At 37.1% G+C, this 20,097-nt stretch overlaps 1 protein-coding gene across 3 annotated transcripts in view; it reads left to right on the top strand.

Annotated features, from left to right (window-relative positions):
* The window catches only part of PCNX2 (pecanex 2), a 297,035-nt gene that overhangs the window by 102,530 nt on the left and 174,408 nt on the right, over nt 1-20,097 (top strand). For all 3 annotated transcript variants that reach the window (XM_027596146.2, XM_027596147.2, XM_027596148.2), the window contains exon 15: nt 392-483. In XM_027596146.2, coding sequence (XP_027451947.2) covers nt 392-483 — 92 coding nt within the window. The remainder of the gene's footprint in view (nt 1-391; nt 484-20,097) is intronic.

The raw sequence follows: 20,097 nt of genomic DNA on the forward strand, positions 1-20,097 counted from the left end.
ACACACACACCAAGCACTGCTTGTTTGTTAGATCGCTCTCTCTCTGTCTAGCTCCCCTTTCTTCTGCAGAAACCTTCATCTGTGATGTTTATTTCGGCCAGCAACTCTCAATTGACAGTAAGGAGGTCTCCATATCTCCACGCTGGACATGTTCACACAGTCTTCTGAGAATGTTGCCAAAAATTCCTTTTCAGTGCTTTCCTCCAGAAGTTTTAGTAAATGGTCAGTCTCTCTCTTTTTTTTTTTGTATTAAGTCATCTGGTGCTTTTGACTGATCCTATAGAGGTATTCTTTGCCCCTTTGGCAGGCATTTTGCACTTGAAAGCTACAACCTTGTCTTTGCACTTTCTTCCATGTATTGATTGTGAGACTGTTGGTGTTTGTGTTGCAGCTGTTTGTGGGATGACATCGGCTATTTACAGCGTGGCCCGGAGTGCCGCGGCCACTGGCCTGCTCCACGCATTCTGCTTCAGCGCCGTGAAGGTAGGTGTGAGGCCCGAGGGCCTTCTCCCTTCTCCTTGCATCCATTAAATCGACTGGTGGTTTAAGTGAACAGATATTTTCCTCTAATTACAAAAGAAGTGGGATCTGAGCGCATCAGGAAGAGCAGGGCCTGGCGGGTGGCGCCTCGGTGGTATTGGAAGACCCCTTACGCTATCTGATTTGCCAGGGAGCACTGACCCCCCCCCCTCCACACATGTCTCTCGGCATCATTACTGACCCTGCAGGGGCCTCTGCTGAGCACGATGGTCAACGGGACCTGTGTGTTTACCTTCTCTGCTTTCTGGAATGTCGCTCAAAAGATGGGAAAGAGATAAAATTGCCTGAAGCTTTGTGGACAGAGGACAGGAGAGGATATGATAGCAACAAAATTTTAAAATCTAGAAAACAGATGGCCCGTCAATTTGTCCAGATGGAGAAAGTTGAAGCTTAGGCTGGCAGCAGCGGAGGCCCGAGAGGATGAAAAAACAAGATGAGCGTTAAAGTAAACTCTAAAGTAAACTTTAGAGTTTAACTTTGGGAAAACACAAAAGTTGTGTCCGAAAAGAAAGGTAACGATTGTGCACGTGTGGCTCAGCTGTGAATAACAGTTTGCATTTATGGTGCTCTGAATAACGCTTACATCTATAATGGAAGAACAGGGGAGTGTGTGGGTGTGGGTGTGTGTTTGTGTGTGAGTGTGTATGAGCGTGAGCGTTGGGACCATCTTAATCTTGTCTTCTGTACTGGAAAGTCGGCAAATAATATCTAAAATTGGAAAAAGTCAAGAAATAACAAAACAAGCACGTTACTTGGAAATAGGGAGGGTCATAGGGGCAGAAGAAATAGCTGGAAGGCATTGCCTTCAGGAAGCAGGCATTTGGGCCATGAGGTGCTGTAGGCAGGGGACACTCCTGCTCATTTTCAGTGTCATAGAACTGTAGAGTTTCCGTAATGTCTGAAGGCAGTAACACCCATAATGTTGTCAGGGGCATCTCCATTCGGAAAAAACATTAGTTAATATTACACATATTTCTTGAGTTGATGAACATCCTACATTTACTGTTTTAAACAACAGATACCTCTTAGATAAAATAAAAATCAAACATAAAAAAAGCAAATAAAAATAAGGCACGTTCCAAAGGGTTTTTAATATCTATCCAATGACACTTCTTAGCTAACTTCTTAAGAAGAGTTCCTTAAAATCCTATTAAACGCATGGTTGTGGGTGGCAGGAAGATAATTGTTTCCCATTGTGCAAAGGAAGGAGTGCAATATGATTGTCTCCCACGGAAGCTCTCTGTGATCATCCACAGCGTGATTTCCTCCTTCACTCCTCCCATCCTTTGCATAGATGTTTTCCTTTGGAGAAAGAAAGGGGGAGGAAGATGAAGATTCCCTCTTCTAATACACAAAGGTAATTTAGGTGCTGTTGGTGACCCTGTCGCCACATTTATCCTATCGTGCAGAACAACAGTTACATAATGAATCGATGTTCTTTTTTTTGCATGCATTTCTTTATTCTGTCACAGGACCCCAGGTATTTTATTCAGGAAAAGTACTTGGGTAGTTCTTTTTTGAGTCCTTGCACTTCTGAGGACCTCTTTCTACTGCCTTTTGGTAAAACAGCTGCGTATAAAATTTTGGGGTCACAGGCTCTTACTTGCAGGGCCCCTTGTATAGTACTTACTCTGTTGTGTTACAGTTTGTTTACATATTTATATTTCATCCCCTTTTCATTTTTTACTTTAAAATTTTTTAAAGATAGAAGTATTTTTGAAGGTTTTTGTTTTGTTTTGGTTTAATTCCAGTTAGTTAACATACACTATTATATTAGTTTCAGGTGTACAAGACAGTGATTCAACACTTCCGTACACCTGGTGCTCATCACAACGGGTGCACTCCTTAATCCCCAGCACCTGTTTCACCCATCCCCCCCACCCACCTGCTCTCTAGTAACCATCAGTGTGTTCTCTATAGTTAGGAGTCTGTTTCTGGTTTATCTCTCTCTCTTTTTCCCTTTTTGTTTTGTTTCTTTCTCTTTTTCCCTGTTTGTTTTGTTTCTTAAATTCTATATAAGAGTGACTTATTTCCCTTAGCATTATACTCCTAGCTCCATCCATGTCATTGCAAATGGCAAGATTTCATTCTTTCTATGGCTAAATAATATTCCATCACGTGTAAATACCACATTTTCTATAAACATTTGCTTATAGGTATTAGTGTGGATATGTGTTTTTATTTATACATAGTAAATACCTAGGAGTGGTATTGATGGGTCAAATGGTTAGTTAATATTTAACTTTTTAAGAAACTGCCAAACTGTTCTTCAAAGTGTGCCATTTTTGATCCCCTCATAATCTTTGAGATTTCCAAGTGTTCCAGATTCTTTCTAGCACTTAATATTTTAATAGTTCTTAAAAATAGTACTCCTTCTAGTATGAACTAGTGTCTAATTGTAGTTATAATTTGCATTTCTCTAATAATGAATGCTGTCAAGTAGGCTTCATGTGCTCGCTTGCTGCTTATGTTATCTTCATTGGTGAAAAATATGTTAAAGTCTTTTGCTCATTAAAAAATTGCATTACATGTTCTTATTGAGATATAAGAATTTTTTACATGTTCTGAATGCAAGTTTTTTATCAAATATATATGCACATATATTTTTTTCTAGTTTGTGGCTCGTCTATCCATTTCATTAACAGCATTTTTCAAAGAGCACAAGTGTTTAATTATAAGGAAATCCAATTTGTCAATTATTTATTTTATGGTTTGTACTTTTTATGTCCTATCTAAAAAATATTTACCTAACACGAGGTCACAAATATTTTTTCCTAGAAGTTTGATAGTTGTAGCTCTTATGTTTAGATCTGTGATCCAGTTTGAGTTGATTTTTATGTATGAGAAGAGGTAAAGATTGAGATTCACTAGCACAACTGTTGAAAAGAATAACCTTTCCCCATTGAATTACCTTGGAATCTTTGTGAAAAAACAATTACCGGCTTCTAGTTTCTGGTCCAGTATGTAAGGAGTTTAGAAGTTGTAACTCCATCCTAACAATAAGTAAATAGCTGAACAAACTAAAGAACCAACAACTCTTTTTAAATCCATCAGAGAAGGCAAGAAGCAAGCAAGTTGCTGCTTCCAAAATTGGAAAGACGGACAGGTAGATGCAGGGAATCACATCCCACTGGAACCGGAACCCAGGAGCAGAAACCTCTGTGGGAATGAGTCCCAGGGCAGGAAAACCTGAACTGTCATTGAGGAATTGTTGAAGGCTCAGTGTGGGCAAGTCTGTGAGTTAATATCTCCAGGGGGGACCCAGTCATCAGAGAGAGCCCACACTTTCTGTGGGTTTTACCTCCAGGAGCTTGAACAGGTTCTCCCAGTGAATATCAGAGAAAAATCCCCTCTTGCTTTCAGCAGGTGGAGGGTAAGAGGAAACGTTTTGAAATATATCAGAGCATTATTCTCTTCTTCTTAACAAGGCCTGACCTCAAGATTTCACCACAGCCTGAACTACTCGGATTTTTTCAGAGCCTAACTGACTTGGAGGAAGGGAAATGCCAAACTCCAGTTGGCTCTAGCCTTCCATGTAGGCAAAAGGAAATACCAACTCCAATCCAACCCATTCTGGCCATTCTGTCCCATCTAAGATGGGGACGGGATTCAGAAACATGAAGTTCATGGTCCAGAGGCACAGGGTCACTAAAAGACTAAGAAGTGATCATAGGACTATAGAATACTTCTCCCCATACACCTTAACACCACATCAGTAAAGGCTGGTTTACCACAGTTCCTTTTACCCAGTAGTAAAAAATTGCAAAGCATATTAAAGGCATAAAACACAGTTTGAAGGGATAGAACAAGCATCAGAATCAGATTTAGATATGGCAGGGATGTTGGAATTATCAGTTTGGAAATTTAAAACAATTATGATTAATAATTGATAATATTGAATATTGATAATTGACAATTGAAAATTGATAATAACTAATAATATGATTCTAATGAATGAAGTAGATAGCCTGTAAGAACAGATGGGCAATGTAAGCAGAAAGATGGAAATTTTAAGGAAGAGCCAAAAGGAAATACTAGCAATTAAAAAACAAAAACAAAAACAAAACACTGTAACAGAAATGAAGAAGGCCTTTGATGGACACAGCCGGAGAAAGAATCTCTGAGCTTAAGGTGGTGTCAGTAGAAACTTCCAAAATGAAAAAGCCAAGAGAAAAAGACTGAAGAAACAAAATATCCAAGGACCGTGGGACAACTACAAAAGGTGTGACATATGTGTAATGAAAATACCAGAAGGAGAAGAGAAAAAGGAGCAGAAAAAATACTTGAAGTACTAATGACTAAGATTTTCCCCAAATTAATATCAGACACCAAACCACAGATTCAGGAAGCTCAAAAAACCCCAACCAGGATGAATTAAAAAACAACAATAACAAAAACTAAACCAGTGCATATCATTCAAAATACTAAAAATCAAAGGTAAAGAAAACATCTTGAAAGAAAACAGAGGAAATAAATATCCCTACCTTAACTTAGAGAAGCAAAGATAAAAATTGTGTCTGACTTCTCCTCGGGAACTGCAATGGACTGAATTGTTTCCCCAATTTCATATGTTGAAACCCTAATCCCCAATGGGATGGTATTTAGAGATGGGCCTTTGGGAGATAATTTTGTTTAGATGAGGTCATGAGGGTGGGGCCCTCATGATGGGATTAGTGCCCTTGTAAGATGAGAAAGAGACACCAGAGCTCATTCTGTCACTGCTGTGTAAAGACACAGAGCATGTGACCTTTTGCAAACCAGGAAGAGAGCCCGTACCAGCATCTGACCAATTGGGGCACCATAATCTCTGACCTCCAGACTTCAGAACTGTGAGAAATAAATTTATGTTGCTTAAAACAAAATTTATGTTAAGACAAAAAAAAAAAAAAAAATTCCACCAACCTATAATTCTGTACCCTGAAAAATTGTCCTTCAGAAATAATGAAGGAGATTTGTTGCCAGTAGACCTGCCTTACAAGAAATGTTAAAAGAAGTTCTTCAGGGAAAGGAGAATAGTGTCGATCTGACACTCACAATTACATAAAGAAGGGAAGATTATCAGAGAAGGAATAAGTGAAGGTTAAATAAACACTTTCATTTTTCTATTCTTATTGCAACCATGTATTCAAATAAATATAAGTATATAGTTATTGTGAGATACTTACACTACCTATAAAGTGGTATAGTTTTATTTGAAAGTGGACTTGACTTAACTATAAACATATATTACATACTCTAAGGCAGCCATTAAAAATGTTTTTAAAAAACTATAACTGATGTGTTAATAAGGAGAGAAAATGAAATCATATAAAATCAATTAAAACCACAAAAGGCAGAAAAAGAGTGGAAGACAAAAATAGGAACAAAGAACAAGAGCAAGGAATAAATAGCAGTAACAAACATAGCAGATATTTATCAAACTATATCAATAATCACTGTACACATCAGTGTTGCAAATATACCAAGTGAAAGGCAGAGATTGTCAGAGAGGATCAAAGAACAAGACCCCGTTATATATTGTCCACCAGAAACCCACTTTAAATATACAGACATATATATCTTAAAAGTAAATGGATGGAGAAATATATACCATGCTAAAATTAATCGAAAGAAAGCAAGAATAGCTATATTAATTTCAGACTTCAGAGCAATAGAGCAGACTTCAGAGTAAGGGAAATTTTCAGAGATAAAGAGTAGCATTACATAATATTAAAAGGATTAATTTTCCAAGAAGAAATAACAGTCCTTAATGTGTATGTATCTAACAACAGAGCATCAAAATATGTGAAGGGGAAACTGATAAAATTGCAAGGAGAAAAAGACGAATCCACTATCACAGTTGGAGACTTTAACACCTCACTATCAGAAAAGTACAGATTCAGCAGGCAGAAAATAAGAAAGGGCATAGTTGGACTCTACAGCATCATTTTTCAACTGAATGTATTGACACATGTAGACTACTTCATCGAACAACAGCAGAATACACATTCTTCTCAAACTCACATGGAACATTCACTAAGAGAGACCACATTCTAGGCCATAAAACATATATTAGCAAATTTAAAAGAATAGAAAGCATACAGGGTCTGCTCTCAGACCACAGTGGAATGAAAAATCCCCAAATATATGGAGATTAAACAACACATTTCTAAGTAACACATAGGTCAAAGAAGAAATCTCAAGAAGAATTTAAACAATATTTTGAACTAAATGATAATGAAAATACAATTTATCAAAACAAGTAGGATTGAGCCAAAGCAATGCTTAGAGGGAAAATATAACATGGAATGCATATATTGGAAAAGAAGAAAGATGTAAAATCATTAATCTAAAATTCCACCTTAGAAAACTAGAAAAAGAAGAGCAAATTAATTCTGAAGTAAACAAAAGAAAATAACTAATAAAAATTAGAAAAAATCAGGACGTTGAAAAACAGAAACTGATAGAGAAAATCTACAAAACAAAGAACTGGTTTTTGAAAAAGATCAATAAAGTCAATAAGCCTGTAGCCAGGCCAACTAAGAAAAAAAGAGAGGAGATGCAAATTACTAATTAAAGAAAGAAATGAGGGAATATTACTACAGATTCCATGGATATTAAAGGAGTATTGTGAATAACTCTATACCCACAACTTTGATAACTTGGATGAAATGGTCCAATTTCTAGGAAGACATAATCTACCAAAAACTCACAGAAGAAGAAAAGCCCTATCTGATTAGGCTTGCATATATTAAAGAAATTGAATCAATAATGAACAAATTTCCAAAACAAAAACACCAGGCTTAGATAGGTTCACTCATGATTCTACTAAACATTTAGGGATGAAATTATACCAATTCTCAGCAACTGATTTTAGAAGGTAGAGGTGGAAGGAATACTTTTTGCATGTTCTATGAGGTCAGAATTACCCTGACACTAAAGCCAGACAAAGACATTACACGAAAAGAAAACTACAGGTCAATACCATGAATATATGCAAAAGTCCTCAACAAAGTATTACCCGGTCAAATCCAACAATGTATAAAAAAAATTATATACCATGACCAAATGGAATTTATTTGAGATATGCAAGGCTTGCTCAATATTCAAAAATCAATTAATGTAATTCATTACATCAACAGGCTAAAGAAGGAAAATCACATGATCATATCAATAGATAGAAAAAAAAAAAAGTTTGAAAACATCCAGCACCGATTCATGACAAAAACTGGCAAACTAGAAATAGAGGGGAACTACCTTAACTTGATAAAGAACTTGTACAAAAAACCTACACCTCACATCATCATGGTGAGAAACTAGGAGTTTTCCCACTAATTTCAGAAAGATGGTAAGGATGTCCTCTCACTACTCCTTTTCAGCATATTGGAGGTCCTGCCTAATGCAATCAGAAAAGAAAAGGAAATAAAGATACACTGAGGGGCAAGGAAGAAATTAAAACCATCTCTTCACAGATGTCATGGTTTTCTATATAGAAAATTCAAAAATTGACCAACCTCCCCCAGAATTAACAAGTGATTTAGCAACATTGGAGGATATGAGGTTAATATACGAAAGTTAATCACTTCCCTATATACCAGCAATGAACAAGTGGAATTTGAAACTAAAAGTACCATTTACATTAGCACCTCCTAAAGTGAAATACTTAAGTATAAATCTGACAAAATATGTGCACAATCTATATGAGAACCACAAAACTCTAATGAACAATATCAAATAATTAAACAAATGGAGAGGTATTTCTTGCTTATGGATAGGAACAATCAATATTGTCAAGATGTCAGTTCTTCCTGACTTAATCAACAGATTCAATGTAATTTCAGTCAGAATCCCAGCAAGTTATTTTGTGGATATTGACAAACTGATTCTAAAGTTTATATGGAGAGACAAGACCTAAAATGGCCAACTCACTATTGAAGGAGAATAAAGTTGGAGGACTGATAGTACCCAACATCAAGTCTTACTATAAAAATATTATAGTCAAGATAGTGTATTATTGATGAAAGAATAGACAAATCAGTGGTATAGTGCAAAGAGCCCAGAAATAGATCCACATAAATATAGTCAACTTATCTTTGACAAAGGAGAAAAAACATTACAATGGATCAAAGAGTCTTTTCAACAAATGGTGCTAGAACAACTGGACATCCACATGAAAAAATGAATCTAGACACAGACCTTGCATTCTCTCATAGATTATCTCAGAATGCATAATAGATTTAAATGTAAAATGCAAAACTATAAAACTCCTAGAAGATAACATAGGAGAAAAACTAGATGACATTGGTATGCCGATGACTTTTTAGATGAGCATTAAAGGCACAATTCATGAAAGAAAGAATTGATAAGCTGGATTTCATTAAAATTAAAAATTTGTGCTCTGTGAATGACACTCTAAAGAGAATGAAAGGACAAGCTACACACTGAGAGAGAATATTTGCAAAAATCCTATCTGATATGGTTATTCAAAATATATAAATAACTCTTAAAAATTACAATAAGAAAAATAACTTGACTAAATGGACAAAAGCCTGAACAGACACCTCACTGATGAAGAGGTACAGATGGCAAATATAAGCATATGAAAATATGCCCAGCATCATATGTCATTAAGGAATTGCAAATTAAAATAATAAGATACTACTACACAGCTATCAGAATAGCACAGATCTGGAACACTGACAACACCAAATGCAGGCAAGGATGTGCAGCAACAGGAACTCTGATTCATTCTAGTGGGGATGCAAAATCATATAGCCATTTTGGAAAAGAGTTTAGCACTCTCTTTCAGAATAAACATACTTGTATCATACAGTCCAGCAATTGTGCTCCTTGGTATTTACCCAAAGAATTAGAAAGCTAAGTTTGTGCACAAACCTGTACACAGATGTTTAGAGAAGCTTTATTAATAATTGCCAAAACTTGGGTACAATCAAGATGTCCTACAGTAGGTGAATGGATAAATAAATTCAGAAAATGGAGTATTATTCACTTTCCTCAAAATGAGATATCAAGCCATGAAACAATATAGAGGAATCTTAAATGCATCTTACTAAGTAAAAGAAGCTAATCTGAAAAGGCTGTATATTGTAAGATTTCAACTACATGACATTCTGGAAACGGCAACACTCTGAAGACAATAAAAGAATCAGTGGTTGCCAGCAGCTAGTGGGGAGGGATGAATAGGCAAAACATGATAAAAATGCTCTGTAAGGGCAGTGAAACTACTGTGTATGATACTATAATGATAGATATCTGTCATTGTGCATTTGTCAAAACTTTTACAATGTACAATACCAAGAGTGAACCCTAATGTAAACTATAGACTTTTGGTGATAATGATTTATCAATGTAGGTTCCTCAGTTGTAATAAATGTAGTACGTTTGTGCAAGATTTTGATAGTGGAGGAGGCTGTGTGTGTTTGTGGGTGCAAGGGGTATATGGGATCTCTCTGTATTTTCCACTCACCGTTGCTGTGAGCCTAAAATTTTGCTGTGAAACTCTAAAAAATAGAATTTATAAAATCAATTATCCAGATATGTGTGGGTCTATTTCTGGACTGTATTTTATCCTGTTGTTCTATATGTCTATCTTTACACCATTACCACACTATTTTGATTACTGTACCTTTGTAATAAGTCTTGAAATAAAATGGTATGTTTCAACATGATTCTTGTTTTTCAAAAACCTTTAGCTGTTATAGATCTCATTTCTTTCAGTATAAGTTTCAGAATGTGTTTGTCAATTCTACAGGAAAAGCTTGTAGAAAATAAATTATATTGAATTTATAGAACAATATGGGGAGAACTGATACAACAATATTGAATCTTCTTATCCACGAGCATGATATTGCTTCATTTATTTGAGTCTTTGTTAATTTCTGTCAGAAATATTTTGTACTTTTCAACCTGCAATTACTACACGTTTTCACACTTATTACTATTTCATGTGTTTCATGCTATTGTAAGTGATATTGTGTTGTATAATTTAAATTTCTGATTGTTCATTGATAGTATATACACTTAATTGCTGTATATTTAGTATATTTAGGGTAGTAGAACCTTGCTAAATACTTACCCTAGGAACTTTTTTGTAGCTTCTTTGGGATTTCCTATATAGATAGCCATTTTGTCTGTGAATAAAGACAGTTTTATTTCTTCCTCCAACCCATATATCTCTGATTTCTTTTTCTTGCTTTATTGTACTGGCTAAAATCTCTAGAGCAATGTGATTAGAACTGCAATATCAGATATTCTTGTCCTGTTCCCAATTTTAGGGGAAAAACATTCAGTCTTTCACTATTAAATGTAATGTTAGCTGTGGGATTTTTCTAGATTCCTTTTTCTGAGACTGAGTAATTACCCTTAGATTCCTAGTTTGCTGGGAGTTTTTAATCATTAATGAATATTAAATTTGCCATATGCTTTTCCTGCGTCTACTGAGATCATATTAATTTTTCTTTTAATCTGTTGACAAGATGAATTACAATGACTTTTGAATGTTGAATTGATCTTGCATTTGAAAGATGAACTCCAGTTGGCCATGATATATTATCCTTTTTATACATTGCTCAATTTTATTTACTAGTATTTTGTTGAGAAATACTGTGTCTATGATCATGAGGTTTCTAGTTTTCTTTCCTAGTGATGCTTTTTTTGTTTTGTTATAGGGTAATGACCTCATAAAATGAGTTGCAAGCATTTCCTTTTCTTTTATATTCAAAAAGAGTTTGTATAGAATTGGTATTATTCATTAAAGAAGTATTTGGTAAAACTCACAGGTGAAGCCATCTGGGGGTGGAGTTTTCTTAATGAGAATGTTTTTAACTAAAATTCAATGAATATAGAGTTATTCAGATTATCTGTTATTGAAATAGTTGTATCCTTCAAGGAATTTGTCCATTTCTCTATATTTTCTAATTACTGACATAAATTTACTCATAATATTCTTTATTATGTTTTTGTAAATTTAAATTTAATTAGCCAACATATAGTACATCATTAGTTTCAGATGGAGTGTTCGATAATTTATCAGTTGCATATAACATCTGGTGTTCATCACATCACGTGCTCTCTTTAATGCCCATCATGCAATTACCCCATCCCCCCCACCCACCTCCCCTCCAGCAACCCTCAGTTTGTTTCCTATAGTTCAGTGTCTCTCATGGTTTTTCTCCCTCTCTGATGACTTCCCATTCAGTTTTCCCTCCCTTCCCCTATGCTCTTCTGTTTTGTTTTTTAAATTCCATATATGAGTGAAAACATATGATATTTGTCTTTCTCAATTGACTTATTTCGCATAGCACAATACCCTTCAGTTCCATCCACATTGATGTAAATGGTAAGTATTCATCCTTTCTGATGGCTGAGTAATATTCCATTGTATTTATATACCACATCTTCTTTATCCATTCATCTGACAAAGAACATCTTGGCTTTCCACAGTTTGGCTATTGTGGCCATTGCTGCTATGAACATTGGAGTGCAGGTGCCCCTTTGGATCACTACATTTGTACCTACTCTACTTAGTAGAACAATTGCTGGGTCATAGAGTATCTCTATTTTTAACTTTTTGAGGAAAATCCATACTGTTTTCGAGAGTGGCTGTACCAGCTTGCATTCCCACCAACAATGCAAGAGGGTTCCCCTTTCTCTGCATCCTTGCCAACATTTGTTGTTTCCTGACTTGTTCATTTTAGCCATTCTGACTGGTGTGAGGTGGTATCTCATTGAGGTTTTGATTTGTATTTCCCTGATGCCAAGTGATGTGGAGTGTTTTTTCATGTGTCTGTTGGCCATTTGTATGTCTTCTTTGGAAAAATGTCTGTACATGTCTTCTACCCATTTCTTTAGTGGATTCTTTGTTTTTTGGGTGTTGAGTTTGTAAGTTCTTTAAAGATCTTGGATACTAGCCCTTTACCTGATATGCCATTTGCAAATATCTTCTCCCACTCTGGATTGTCTTTTAGTTTTGTCGAATGTTTCCTTTGCTGTGTAGAAGCTTTTTATCTTGATGAAGTACCAATAGTTCATTTTTGCTTTTGTTTCCCTTGCCTTTGGAGACATGTCTAATAAGAAGTTGCTGCGACCAAGGTTGAAGAGGTTACTGCCTGTGTTCTCCTCTAGGATTTTGATGGATTCCTGTCTCACATTTAGTTCTTTCATCCATTTTCAGTTTATTTTTGTGTATGGTGTAAGAAAATGGTCCAGTTTCATTCTTCTACTATGGCTGTCCAATTTTCTCAGCAGCGTTTATTGAAGAAACTCTCCTTTTTCCATTGGATATTCTTTCCTGCTTTGTTGAAGATTAGTTGACCATAGCGTTGAGGGTCCATTTATGGGGTCTCTATTCTTTTCCATTGATCTATGTGTCTGTTTTTGTGCCAGTACCATACTGTTTTGATGACTACAGCTTTGTAATAGATCTTGAAGTCTGGCATTGTGATGCCACCCCAGATTTTGTTTTCTTTTACATTATTCCTCTGGCTATTTGGGGTCTTTTTTGGTTCCATATAAATTTTAGGATTTTTTGTTCCAGCTCTGTGAAAAATGTCAACAGTATTTTGATAGGGATTGCATTGAATGTGTAGATTGCTCTGGGTAGCATAGACTTTTTTCCAATCCGTGAGCATGGAACATTTTTCCATTTCTTTGTATCCTCCTCAATTTCTTTCATAAGTGTTCTGTAGCTTTTGGAGTACAGATCCTTTGCCTCTTTGGTTAGGTTTATTCCTAGATATCTTGTGGTTTTTGGTGCAATCATAAATGGGATTGATTCCTTAATTTCTCTTTCTTCAGTCACATTGTTAGTGTATAGAAATGCAACTGATTTCTATGCAGTGATTTTATATCCTGCCATGTTGCTGAATTCCTGTATGAGTTCTAGCAATTTTGGGGTGGAGTCTTTTGGGTTTTCTACATAAAGTATCATGTCATCTGTGAAGAGTGAGAGTTTGACTTCTTCTTTGCCAATTTGAATGCCTTTTATTTCTTTTTGTTGTCTGATTGCTGAGGCTAAGACTTCTAGTACTATGTTGAACAACAGTGGTGGTAGTGGACATCCTTGCCATGTTCCTGACCTTAGGGGTAAGGCTCTCAGTTTTTTCCCATTGAGAATGATATTCGCTGTGGGCTTTTTGTAGATGGCTTTTATGATATTGAGGTATGTTCCCTCTATCTCTACACTGTGGAGAGTTTTAATCAAGAAAGGATGCTCTATTTTGTCAAATGCTTTTTGTGCATCTATTGAGAAGATCATATGGTTCTTGTCCTTTCCTTTTTTTTAAAGATTTTATTTATTTATTTGAGAGAGAGAATGAGAGAGAGAGAGAGAGAACATGAGAGGGGGGAGGGTCAGAGGAAGAAGCAGACTCCCCGCTGAGCAGGGAGTCCGATGTGGGACTCGATCCCGGGACTCCAGGATCATGACCTGAGCCGAAGGCAGTTGCTTAACCAACTGAGCCACCCAGGCGCCCTCTTGTCCTTTCTTTTATCAATGTGATGTATCATGTTGTTTGGTTGGCAAATGTTGAACCACCCTTACAGCCTGAGAATAAATCCCACTTGGTCATGGTGAACAATCCTTTTAATGTACTGTTGGATCCTTTTGGCTAGTATTTTGGTGAGAATTTTGCTATCCATGTTCATCAGGGATATTGGTCTGTAATTATCCGTTTTGATGGGGTCTTTGTCTGGTTTTGGGATCAAGGTAATGCTGGCCTCATATAACGAGTTTGGAAGTTTTCCTTCTGTTTCTATTTTTTGAAACAGCTTCAGAAGAATAGGCATTAGTTCTTCTTTAAATTCTTCCCAGAATTCCCCTGGGAAGCCATCTGGCACTGAACTCTTGTTTGTTGGGAGATTTTTGATTACTGCTTCGATTTCCTTGCTGACGCTGGGTCTATTCAGGTTTTCTATTTCTTCCTGTTTCAGTTTGGCAGTTTATAAGGTTCCAGAAATGCATCCATTTCTTTCAGATTGCCTAATTTGTTGGCGTATAGTTGCTCATAATATGTTCTTAAAATTGTTTGTATTTCCTTGGTGTTGGTTGTGATCTGTCCTCTTTCATTCATGACTTTTTAATTTGGGTCCTTTCTCTTTTCTTTTTGGTAAGTCTGGCCAGGGGTTTATTGATCTCATTAATTCTTTCAAAGAACCAGCTTCTAGTTTCATTGATCTGTTGTACTGTTCTTCTGGTTTCCATTTCATTGATTTCTGCTCTAATCTTCATTATTTCTCTTCTCCTGCTTGGTTTAGGCTTTATTTGCTGTTCTTTCTATAGCTCCTTTAGGTTTAAGTTTAACTTGTGTATTTCAGACTTTTCTAATTTTTTTGAGAAAGGCTTGTATTGCTATGTACTTCCCTCTTAGAACCACCTTTGCTGTATCCCCAGGTTTTGAACAGTTGTGTTTTCATTTTCATTTGTTTCCATGAATTTTTTAAATTCTTCTTTAATTTCCTGGTTGACCCATTCATTCTTTAGTAGGATGCTCTTTAACCTCCAAGTGTTTGAGTTCCTTTCAAATTTCCTCTTGTGATTGAGTTTAAGTTTCAAAGGATTGTGGTCTGAAAATATGCAGGTAGTAATCCCAATTTTTGGTATTGGTTGAGACCTGATTGTGACCCAGTATGTGATCTATTCTGGAGAATGTTCCATGCGCACTCGAGAAGAATGTGTATTCTGTTCCTTTAGGATGGCATGCTCTGTATATATCTGTGAAATCCATCTGGTCTGGTGTGTCATTCAAAGCCCTTGTTTCCTTGTTGATCTTCTGCTTAGATGATCTGTCCATTGCTGTAAGTGGGTTGTTGAAGTCCCCTACTATTACTGTATTATTGTCAGTGTGTTTTTTTAATTTGGTTATTAATTGTTTTATATAATTGGCTGCTCCCAAGTTAGGAGCATAAATATTTATAATTGTTAGATCTTCTTGTTGGATAGACCCTTTAAGTATGTTTTGTGTCCCTCTTAATCCCTTACTACAGTCTTTGGTTTAAAATCTAATTTGTCTGATATGAGTATTGCTACCCCAGCTTTCTTTTGATGTCCATTAGCATGATAAATCGTTCTCCACTCCCTCACTTTCACTCTGGAGGTGTCTTTAGGTCTATGATTCTCTTGTAGACAACATGTGGATCCAACCTTGCTGGATAAAGTATTCTTGGTTGCATGTTTTTCTCATTTAGAACCCTGAATATATCATGCCAGTGCTTTCTGGCCTGCCAGGCCTCTGTGGATAGATCTGCTGCCAGCCTAATATTTCTACCTCTGTAGGTTAAGCACCTCCTGTCTCGAGCTGCTTTCAGGATTTTCTCTTTATCTCTGAAATTTGCAAACTTCACTATTATATGTCAGGGTGTTGATCTATTTTTATTGATTCTGAGAGGAGTCCTATCTACCTCTTGTACTTGAATGGCTGTTTCCTTCCCCAGATTAGGGAAGTTCTCGGCTATAATTTGCTCAAATATACTTTCTGCCCCCCCTTTCTTTTTCTTTAGGGACCCCAATAATTCTAATATTGTTTTGCTTTATGAAACGCTGATTTCTCAAAGCCTCCCCTCATGGTCCATTAGTTGTTTTTCTCCCTTTGCCTCAGCTTCCTTCCTTTACATCAACTTGTCTTCTATGTCACTGACTCTCCTGCCTCATTTGCCCTAGCTTTTAGAGCATCCAGTTTAGACTGCATCTCAGTTAAAGCATTTCTAATTTTGGCCTGATCATATTTTATTTCTGCACAAATATTCTCTAGTGTCTTTTATGTTTTTTTCAAGGCTAGCTAATAACTTTATAATCATTTTCCTGAATTTCAGCTCTGACATATTACTTATATCCATATCCATTAGATCTTTTGCAGAGCGTATTACCTCTGGTTCTTTCTTTTGTTGTGAATTCCTCCTTCTAGTCATTTTGCCCAGAGATGAATGGATGAATGAGAGGACAAATTAAAAAATATCAACCATGCCCCAAGGGAAATACACACTAGACAAATCTGAAGAGGTCAGAAACCGAAAAAGAAAAGGAAAATAAAAGGGGGAGGGAGAGAATATAATCTCCCAGGTGGATAAAACAGGGTGATCCACTTTGTCCTGGGTATATTTTGGTCTGTTTGTTAGAAAACACTAAATTCCAAAAATGTAAAGAAAGCAAAACTTATATATATATATATATATATATATATATATACACACACACAAAAATAAAGTTGATTACAGTGAAAGGAAGTCAAAAATGAAGAATATATCTATAAAATGTACATGTAAAAAAACCGAAAGTTAAAGACTTAAAAACAAAGAGTTAATAAGAAACTAGTTGAAAAGGAGAAAAGAAAAAAGAAAACAAAATTTTAAACTGAAAGACATACAGATCATGAGGAAAAAACCTCAGATTCTATATACTATGTGCCCCCCAGTCCTGGAGTTTGCAGTCCTGTGAGCTCTGAAAACTTGGTTTCACCTGTTGTTCCAGCTTGTCTTCTGGGGGAGGGGCCTACTGTGCTGATTCTCAGGTGTTTTTATCTAGGTGGAGTTGTACCACCCCTTGCCAGGGGGCTGGGCTCAGTGTAAGCTGCTTCTGGTTGCTCTGTGTGGCTTTTGTTCCCTGAAAGCTTTCTGCACCTCTCTAGAGGATGAAAATAAAAATAGCCGAGCCCAATCTCCAGCCCTAGAGTGGAAAGATTGTGGTCCTCTCTCTTCGGTAAACCCTCAGGGATAAGCCATCTTCCCTTTTGTTTGTGCTAAACTCTGCAGACACCTGCAGTGCATGCCCTCACCAATCCTCCCCTGGGAGCGGGGGCAGGCAGAGAGGGTCACCGAATTTCTGCCCTTTTGCAGGACCCCCACATGGAGAGTGGTCGTCTGCATATCCAGAATAGTGAGTTGCTGCTGCCCCATACTCACAGATCTCATCATGCCCTGTCATCCTCTCTTACACCAAACCCACATATTGTATTTATTTCACCTGTCTGCTTGGGTAGACATTAGATTCTGTGATCTCTGTCTTATAGCCAGGTAGGAATCGCTCTGATTTCTGCCAGATAATTTTAAGGCTCCCTGAACAATGTTTCCAGAGGTACCTCAGGTCTAAAATACAGGAAGAAAAGAAAGCAAAGTGAAGCATGTTCCAGGCACATACTACTAGTTCAGATATAATTTCCCCTGGTCAAGTGTCCTGCAGATGGAGTTTTAGGTGGTGATATCAGGAAGCTTCATCACAAGCAGTAGATGTGCTTGTAGAATACCTGGGACAATGCTCTTCTCTACATCATGCTCTTTACTCCAATATCCCCACCCATGAACTGGTCAAATAAAACTTGCTGCTTGCAAGTGAGTGGGGATCTGCAAATACTGCCAGTCCACAAATGTGCAAGTCCAAGTGTCAGGTGGTCTCCCAGCCCCATGGCTGACCTCAACTCCAGCTCTCCTACTTCTGATTTAGGTGATACCAGCAGAGGATGATCAAGATCTTTTCCTGCTTACTTCCCCCAGTACACTACACTCTCTCACTCTCTCTCTCTCAAGTGGAAAGTGGGAGCTGGGATCATATGTTGACCCCCAAACCTTTCTTCAATGTAGTCCCCTCTATAAGATGAGGTCTGGCATAATTCCTTAGAGCCCATTGCTTATGCACAGGTACCTTCTCTGGTTCCTGGTGAGGATTTATGCTTTTCCCTTTTTGACTATTTTATTGGACATTTCATGGGAGGGGGAAAGCTAGTTCTCTGTGTTTTTAATGCCATTTTGACCAGGACCCCACACTTCTATACCCTTCTTTGCAACCCTGATTAAAAAACAGCATCTGATGTACATGTAATTTTCTTCGGTCGATGGAAATGGGAACATGCAAGTTTTCTGTAAGTGGTGTAGGAGCTGAAAAGTTCACATCCAGTGCTGGCCAGCATATATTTATTTCTTTAGAAATCACTGGGCCAGGTCCTATAGAGATAGGAAAGGAGAAAAAGTCAGTTCAAAGATGATATGCTGTGGATGATCAGAAAAGGGAAAGTTGGTCGGAGAAGGTGGTTGTTCAGCACAGCCTTCAAACATTTTGTCTTTGGCCTAAGAACTTTGCCATAAGAGTATGTAGTCAAGCGTGTGAACCATTTTCATCAGAGTTAAGAATGAATGAGCATGGCAGGTGGATGAGGTGATGAGGAAATTAACCTACTAATGGTGAATGAAAGAGGAGATTGGATCTCTGGGCAGTTAGCAAAGTTACTGAAAATGTTGAATGTAAGGCTAAAAACGCATGCTTTTGAGCCAGTGGGCATGTTGTGCATCCTAAGAATAGTGGTTACATGAAGGGAACTTACAGAAAGTCATCTGCCCGAAGATGTTGAGTGCCGTAGATAAGCTTATGGCCCCACTGGAGATGGAAACAAAAGGATTAAAACATCCCACCAGTTGAATTTGTCTCGTGCCTCTTGCTTTTGGGCAGGTAGGCCTCCTTTGATAGAGAAAAAGAACCCATTGATAATAGAATCATGGTTGAATCTATGGAAGACAGAATCTTCTTCCAACCTCAGAATGCTCTCTGTGAAGGAACAGCTCATTGGACTTCTTAGATTAATTTCTAAAGGAGAAGTTTTATGTTCTGAAAAACCCCTTTCATTTGACAAGTGCTGAAGGCTCATTATTACCAGTTCAAATATTATCCAAAGTAATGTACACTCCTGGAATTGTCAAATGACTTTTCCCGCAAAATTCTTGGAGGGTTTCAGGAACTATTGAAGAATCTGGCACTCAGAAAGTCAGAAGTTTTTGAGTTTTTACCTAGTTGTGATTCATTTGTTATCATCCCCTTATCTTCTCCTGACTTTTTCATATCAGACATTGCTAACTGATCACAGCATTGTTCTCACTGAGGTCCATGGGGCCACAGGCTGCCCGGATGGTGCAAGGGATCAAAACTGGCCCAAGAGATTAAATTCATTTACGATCCTGGGCTGAGACTTTTGTTTATTTATCTTTCCCTTTCTGTTGATGACATGCTATAAGCCTAAGTCACTGTTGGGTCAGAGTAAATAGGTTCCATTTTGCAAGCACACTGCTAGCTGTGTGATGGGAATGAACACTCCAAAGTCTCTGGGGTTTACTTAGTTGTGGAAACAGGCTTTTTACCAGGTGGAACTGGGGTACTTTGGAAAGGTTTATTTCATCGTAGAGAGGTATTGACTTCCCTTGCTCAGCATAGAACAAGCATCTCTCATGATAAATCGTGTGATCTCTTGTTATGGAATCTTAACGTTCTGTCTATACAGTATTTTGAAAAGACCTTTTGGTAAAAAGAGAGCAGTTTGCATTTCTCCCTTCTTATCTGTAAGTCTTGAGTTTACTGATGGTCACAGATTGACTCTCCACTTTAAAATGAAGCACCTATTAAAGGCTGTGAATTGAAAGAATGTGGTTAGCAAATTGGCAAGGGAGTCGTTCAGAAAAAAAAGAAAAGTTCACCCATCTTCAGCCTAACACACTTACCCAAAGCTGTGATTCCACTTCTTGTTTAACGATGCTTTTGTTTTTGCCTTTTGTGCTTACTCTTTGCATTGCTGGAATTGATTTTGC

The sequence above is a fragment of the Zalophus californianus genome, chromosome 15 (assembly GCF_009762305.2).
Source record: "Zalophus californianus isolate mZalCal1 chromosome 15, mZalCal1.pri.v2, whole genome shotgun sequence".
Classification (NCBI taxonomy): domain Eukaryota; kingdom Metazoa; phylum Chordata; class Mammalia; order Carnivora; family Otariidae; genus Zalophus; species Zalophus californianus.